The sequence below is a fragment of the Emiliania huxleyi genome, assembly GCF_000372725.1.
Source record: "Emiliania huxleyi CCMP1516 unplaced genomic scaffold EMIHUscaffold_435, whole genome shotgun sequence".
In the NCBI taxonomy this organism is placed as follows: Eukaryota; Haptophyta; order Isochrysidales; family Noelaerhabdaceae; genus Emiliania; species Emiliania huxleyi.
In genome coordinates this window covers 1-7,050 of record NW_005198721.1, presented here as the reverse complement: position 1 = coordinate 7,050, position 7,050 = coordinate 1, and the positions used below count along the sequence as shown (strand labels likewise).

The 7,050-nt window shown below is 61.3% G+C and overlaps 2 protein-coding genes across 2 annotated transcripts in view; one reads left to right on the top strand and one right to left on the bottom strand.

Moving 5' to 3' along the window:
- Positions 1-4,191, bottom strand: part of EMIHUDRAFT_459110 (hypothetical protein) — a 5,463-nt gene extending 1,272 nt beyond the window's left edge. The window contains exons 1-5 of the mRNA XM_005769015.1: positions 4,028-4,191; positions 3,478-3,881; positions 2,827-2,887; positions 689-817; positions 559-614 (exon numbers count right to left, since the gene is read on the bottom strand). Of these exons, the coding sequence (XP_005769072.1) occupies positions 559-614; positions 689-817; positions 2,827-2,887; positions 3,478-3,881; positions 4,028-4,163 (786 nt within the window). The 5' untranslated portion in view covers positions 4,164-4,191. The remainder of the gene's footprint in view (positions 1-558; positions 615-688; positions 818-2,826; positions 2,888-3,477; positions 3,882-4,027) is intronic.
- A 1,027-nt stretch (positions 4,192-5,218) lies between these two features.
- Positions 5,219-5,885, top strand: EMIHUDRAFT_244828 (hypothetical protein; the record flags this gene model as incomplete). The annotated part of the gene is made up of 2 exons (XM_005769014.1): positions 5,219-5,244; positions 5,453-5,885. The coding sequence occupies 2 exons, from the start codon at positions 5,219-5,221 to the stop codon at positions 5,883-5,885; spliced, it is 459 nt and encodes a 152-aa protein (XP_005769071.1).
- Between the last annotated feature and the right edge of the window lie 1,165 nt (positions 5,886-7,050).

Below are 7,050 nucleotides of genomic sequence, written 5' to 3'. Positions count from 1 at the left end.
GGTTTGGGGAAATTTGGGGGGGTCCGGGGAGTTTTGGGGAGTTTTTGGGAGTTTTGGGGAGTTTTGGGGAAATTTGGGGAAATTTGGGGAAATTTGGGGAAATTTGGGGAAATTTGGAAATATTTGGAAATTTGGGGGGAAATGGGGAAAAATGGGGGGAAATATGGGGAGATTCGGGGTCCCCCTCGGAGGTTTTGAGGACGGCGACGGCCCCGCCCATAACGAGGGGCAGCTTTTTTTGGGGAAGCCCCCCTGGGGCTCAGGGCAGTGAAGTCCATGAACATGGGTCCCCGGGGGCAGGGGGGGCAGCTCCCCACCAGGAGAGGGGGGTAAAAAGGAGCGGGTTTTCCCCCCCAAGGGTGGGGACACCAGCTTGCGAAAAGAGGGGGTTTTGCAATCGCCCCGTGCCAGCTTTTTCCCTTTTTTTTTTTTTTGCCCCCCCCCCCCCCCCCCGCGGTTGTGCCACGTGACTGACGGCATCTGTGAAGCATCTAGAGGAAGATCGCCGCACCACGCCGCCGCCCGCGCTGGCCGCAGCGTGGCGAGGGCTTCCTCGACCGTCGCGGCGTAGGCGGAGTCGAGGGGCGGACCGACGATCCGCAGCACTGCCGCGCCTGGAGAGAAAAAGAAACACGTGCACGCAAGAGGAATCCTCCTCCCGACGATCCGCACTGCCGCGCCTAGGAACAAAAGAAGACGCCTCGCGCGGAAGAAGGAGCGCCGTGGCCGACGATCCGCAGCACTGCCGCGCCGCCACGAAGTCGCCAGGCGGCGACGGCGGCGGCGGCGTAGAGGACGTCCTTGACGGGCCTCAGCCCTGCGGGAAGGGGGGAGCTGAAGAGCTGGGTAATACGGGGCTGTGCATTGAACTCGAGGAAAGGAGGAGGAGCTGCTCTGACAGTCATGGGACATAGGAAGAATGACATAAGGAGGAGGAGGATGGAAGAGGGTAAGAAGAATACCGACCCATTTCAGCCTGCAGGGAGGAGGAGCTGCTCGTAAGTGACAGAAATGAGAGACAAGAATCGAATCCAGTTCAGCCTGCAGGGAGGAGGAGCTGCTCTAAGTGTCAGTAACGAGAGAAAGCAAGAATCCTCTTCCATTCCAGGCCTGCAGGGAGGAGGAGGAGCTGCTCTAAGTGGCAGTAACGAGAGAAAGCAAGAATCCTCTTCCATTCCAGGCCTGCAGGGAGGAGGAGGAGCTGCTCTTCAGTGACAGAAATGAGAGACAAGAATACTAATCCAGTTCAGCCTGCAGGGAGGAGGAGGAGCTGCTCTAAGTGTCAGTAACGAGAGAAAGCAAGAATCCTCTTCCATTCCAGGCCTGCAGGGAGGAGGAGGAGCTGCTCTAAGTGTCAGTAACGAGAGAAAACAAGAATCCTCTTCCTTCCAGGCCTGCAGGGTGTCAGTGAGAGAAAGCAAGAATCCTCTTCCATTCCAGGCCTGCAGGGAGGAGGAGGAGCTGCTCTAAGTGTCAGTAACGAGAGAAAGCAAGAATTCTCTTCCATTCCAGGCCTGCAGGGAGGAGGAGGAGCTGCTCTAAGTGTCAGTGAGAGAAAGCAAGAATCCTCTTCCATTCCAGGCCTGCAGGGAGGAGGAGGAGCTGCTCTAAGTGTCAGTGAGAGAAAGCAAGAATCCTCTTCCATTCCAGGCCTGCAGGGAGGAGGAGGAGCTGCTCTAAGTGTCAGTAACGAGAGAAAGCAAGAATCCTCTTCCATTCCAGGCCTGCAGGGAGGAGGAGGAGCTGCTCTAAGTGTCAGTGAGAGAAAGCAAGAATCCTCTTCCTTCCAGGCCTGCAGGGAGGAGGAGCTGCTCTAAGTGTCAGTAACGAGAGAAAGCAAGAATCCTCTTCCATTCCAGGCCTGCAGGGTGTCAGTGAGAGAAAGCAAGAATCCTCTTCCATTCCAGGCCTGCAGGGAGGAGGAGGAGCTGCTCTAAGTGGCAGTAACGAGAGAAAACAAGAATCCTCTTCCTTCCAGGCCTGCAGGGAGGAGGAGGAGCTGCTCTAAGTGTCAGTGAGAGAAAGCAAGAATCCTCTTCCTTCCAGGCCTGCAGGGAGGAGGAGGAGCTGCTCTAAGTGTCAGTAACGAGAGAAAGCAAGAATCCTCTTCCTTCCAGGCCTGCAGGGTGTCAGTGAGAGAAAGCAAGAATCCTCTTCCATTCCAGGCCTGCAGGGAGGAGGAGGAGCTGCTCTAAGTGTCAGTAACGAGAGAAAGCAAGAATCCTCTTCCCCTTAGGCCTGCAGGGTGTCAGTGAGAGAAAGCAAGAATCCTCTTCCATTCCAGGCCTGCAGGGAGGAGGAGGAGCTGCTCTAAGTGTCAGTAACGAGAGAAAGCAAGAATTCTCTTCCATTCCAGGCCTGCAGGGAGGAGGAGGAGCTGCTCTAAGTGTCAGTGAGAGAAAGCAAGAATTCTCTTCCATTCCAGGCCTGCAGGGAGGAGGAGGAGCTGCTCTAAGTGTCAGTGAGAGAAAGCAAGAATCCTCTTCCATTCCAGGCCTGCAGGGAGGAGGAGGAGCTGCTCTAAGTGTCAGTAACGAGAGAAAGCAAGAATCCTCTTCCATTCCAGGCCTGCAGGGAGGAGGAGGAGCTGCTCTAAGTGTCAGTGAGAGAAAGCAAGAATCCTCTTCCTTCCAGGCCTGCAGGGAGGAGGAGGAGCTGCTCTAAGTGTCAGTAACGAGAGAAAGCAAGAATCCTCTTCCTTCCAGGCCTGCAGGGTGTCAGTGAGAGAAAGCAAGAATCCTCTTCCATTCCAGGCCTGCAGGGAGGAGGAGGAGCTGCTCTAAGTGGCAGTAACGAGAGAAAACAAGAATCCTCTTCCTTCCAGGCCTGCAGGGAGGAGGAGGAGCTGCTCGCCCGCGCGCACGTCGAGCCGCGCGAGGACGGCCGCCTACCATGCAGTGCCAATCAGTCGTATGCGGTGCCAATCAGTGTCCTATGCAGTGCCAATGAGTGTCGTATGCAGTGCCAATGAGTGTCCTATGCAGTGTCAATGAAATGAGTTGCAGTGCCAGTGAGTCCTATGCAGTGCCGATGAGTGTCCTATGCAGTGTCAATGAAATGAGTTGCAGTGCCAGTGAGTCCTATGCAGTGCCAATGAGTGTCCTATGCAGTGTCCATGAAATGAGTTGCAGTGCCAATGAGTGTCGTATGCAGTGCCGATGAGTGTCGTATGCGGTGCCGATGAGTCCTATGCAGTGCCGATGAGTGTCGTATGCGGTGTCAATGAGTGTCCTATGCAGTGTCCATGAAATGAGTCCCATGCAGTGCCAGGGAGTCCCATGCAGTGCCGATGAGTGTCCTATGCAGTGTCCATGAAATGAGTCCCATGCAGTGCCGGTGAGTCCCATGCAGTGCCGATGAGTCGTTCGTCGTGCATTCGTCCTCAGGAGAGGAGAAGGGGGTGGAGGGGAGGGCGGGGGAGGGGAGGGAGGGGGAGGGGAGGGAGGGGGAGGGGAGGAGCGCAAAGACGAAACACGCCTCCTCCAGCGCCAGCGACGCCTCCGCCGCCCCTCCGACCCCGCCGCCTTCCGCCGCCGATGCGGCGGCGCCAGAGTCGTCGCTGCGCGCGAGCGGCGGCCGCGGAGGCACACAGGCGCGTATGGCTTGCGGCACGAGAGTGCAGCGCGGCGCGACGGCGGGTAGCGCCTCAGTCAGCGGCGCGAGCAGCTCCCTCGAGAAGGCGACGACGGCGCCTGCGCCGCCGGCCGCTGCCAGCATCACCGGCCGGCGGTGCTCATCTGCCATCATCACATTCATGTCCGTTCCGCCGAGGACGAGGACGTACGGGACGGCCGAGCCGACCAGCAGCCGGCCGCTGCGATACGCGTGGATCCCGACCACCAGCGAGACAGCATCCGCCGCGACAAACGCCGACAGCTCGCCTGCGGGCCGAGTCAAGGCCGTGGGGCGGAGCGCGTTAATAACACCGTCGGGCAGGCCAGCGCGTGGTGATGCGACCAGTGAGGGCCAGCAGAGCTCGCCCTCGGCAGCGAGGTCGTGGAGGTCTGATGGAGTGTGTGTCTCGCGCCGGCGTCAGCAAAGCCGTTGGAGTCGCGGCAGAGGCACTCGTGCCCGCCCGCGCGGATGCTCTCGGCAAGGCGGGCGGCGGTGATGGCGTTGCCGGTGGCGGCGCGTAGGGAGGAGAGGACGAGCACGCGGCCCATCGCGTCTGGCGCGCTCGCTCACTTGCCGCCCATTGCTTTTTTTTGAGAGCGCCTGCGTTGTTAATATTGCTTTTTGAAATAAAACACTTTCGGCCGCGCAAGGGCGCGTCGCTCCATTTCCCGCGGCCAACACCCACGACCAGAAGAGGAAGCCTCGGCGAGACGCTGCCCACCAAGGTCACTCGATGGCTGAACCGTGGGGTTGTCGAGGTTGTGCAGCCGGCCGGCTGTGAGTCACACACACCGTGTATCGCGCGCCTTGCGGGGGGGGCGCGGAAAAGAGGAACCTCTTAGCGCCATCGCCACGGTGCTGCATGCAGCGCCGGGCGACGACGGCTTACCGCCTCCCGGTCCCCCTCGGCACACCTCCGCTGCTCAATGTTTGACGGCTCGAACCCGTGAAGCTTCCCCGTGCGCGGGTTACCCCGCACACGGGTCAGCCTGCCAGCCACGTATCCACGCAAGCGTGGTCCGCGTGCATGGCATACAGGCGTCCGCCAGACAGCGCAGAGGCTAGGCGACCGGGGAAGGACTAGCTCAAGGGCAACACAGCGTCACCAGCCGTTGGCGCGCAGAACGAGTCTGCGGCCCTCGGTTGGGACGAGTGCGCGACGCGGTTGAACCGCTCAATATGGCCGGCAGCTCGCGCTGCCGGCGGGGTTGGTTGGGGAGAACCGGCCGGCTGCGTGCGAGTGTTGAGTCCGCGACCGGGACCGGCGCCTTGCCTGGTTTTCTGCCGCCCGACGAGCAGATGATGGCATCCAAAAGGAATTTATTGGAAACGGAAAAGGAACGACCGCAATGAGAGTCGTGATTTCTTGTTGGTTAATAAAAATCTCTCCCACTCGCGAGGGCGGTACCAAAACAAAAAAGAAGACGACTCGCAGAGAGCCAAAGTAAAAGCACAGGCAAAAGCTCTTCAAAGTCTGGGGTGCTCACCACTACACTACAGGAGGACAAGAGCGGTCGCTCAATGTCGGAACCTCCCGGAGGGATTCGAACCCCCGATACCAGATGCCCCTGAGTCTTCGAAATGGCCGCGGATCGACCACGCCATGTTGCACTCGGGGTGGAGGAAATGGTGACTCATATACCTCGAAGAAAATGGGAAGGGAAAGAGAGAGGAGAGAGAGAGAGAGGGAGAGAGGGAGAGGGGGGGGGGGAGAGAGGGGGGGAGAGGAGAGAGTGGGGATTTAGTGTTGAGGAGGATTTAGGATTCGCGTGTTTGAGGTGCTTATTGTGTGTGGGGCGAGATTTCGCTGTCGGTCTGGTCGCTTTTTTTGTGCAAGGGGCGGGCGGCTCCGGCTCGCGGCTAGCTGCGCTGAGGCGGGCCTCGCAGAGTGGGTCGGCCGCACCCCGCTCGCAGCGCCGCTCCGCTCGGCGGCGCTGGTGCTGCTGGCGGCGGGCGGGGACACCATCGCCCGCCTCCCCGCCCCGGCGGCTGCAACTGCCCCCAGCGAGGATGGGGACGAGCCTGGCCGGTCCGCGCCTAGCCACCAGCAGGCACGCGCACCCGCGCTGCCACGGGCACGGCTGGCAGAGTGCGCCGCCGCGTCGGTCGCCATGCATGTGTGGGTCGGCGCCGCCGCAGGAGCGTCGCTGGCCTCGTCGGTGCTCGCGTCCCTCTGGCTCTCGAACGTGTTTGCCGTCGCCGGCGCGCACGTCGGCGCGCGCGCTGCGATGCGGAGGCGCTCTCGCGCGCGGCGCATCGTGGCGGGCTAGCCTACGCCGGCCTGGTTGCGGGCACGCTGGTGTCGCAAAATGTTGACAATTTATGATATAAATCACAAACTCTTGATAAAAACCCCAATGTTCTGAATCAAGCATTCCGTGCGTGCACCAGTACGCCGGGCCTTTTTGGCACGCTCGCTTCGATGCCCGTCCTCTGGCCCCTGGTCTCGGGTTCGATTCTGCCGGGGTGAGCCTCGCTGGTGCGGGGTGCAGACTTCAAATCTGTAGACGCCTAATAAGCGTAATCGTTCGATTCGATCTCACCGGCGTTTTCTTCGCTTTTTTCAATTTCTCCTAGGCCACCCTGTGGGCGAATGCGCGTAAGCAAGAAAGAAAGAAACTGCGTATGGGAGGACGGCACGCCGCCATCACACAGGGGTTAAGGAGAGGGGTGTGGTGCGCTAGCCGTCGCCACCCTGGGGCGTCTGCCTCGAGCTCGAATTCTTTCTTCGTCGCTTTGGCAGAGCCTTTGCTGGCCATCCTCCGCGCCTCGCCGATGGCGTCGCACGTGGCGTCTGTGGACGCGCCGGTGCTCCGGCCGTCCGAGGAGGAGTGGAGATCACCGCTCGCCTATCTGCGCTGCCATCGCCAGCTGCTCTCTGAGTACGGCGCCGTCCGAATCATCCCGCCAGGCGCGCAACCCGAGCGCGGCTCCGCCTCCTCCGCGCCTCCAGCCGCGAGCGCCCGGCGCCGTCACGTCGCACGCGCTCCGTGCGGCGGGCCCACACGCCGCCCCGCGCTGCCCGGCGATCGTTCGCACCCTCTCTCACCCACCTACACACCTCTGCCCGCCTCGCGACAGCCGACTGGAGGCCGCCGGCGGTGCTCGACGCTCAGCGGCTGCGGCTCAAGCCCGAGCTGCAGCGCACCTCCGAGATCGCGGAGCGCGACATCGCGCGCGCCAACTTCATGGCGCCCCCCCTCCCCTCCCCCCCAACACCACCACCCCACCCCAGCCCTCGTCTCCAACGCGCCCCCTCTCCCGCCCCATCCTCCTCTCACCACACCCCTCCCGCCCCCGCACGCTTGCGTCTCTCGCCCGAAGCTGTCGGCGCGCCGCGCCCCCCGCCGCGCGAAGCCCCTCCGCCCAACCGCCCGCAGGCATCCCTCCGCGACTTTCTTTCTTCCATGAACACGCCGCTGGATAATAGCAATC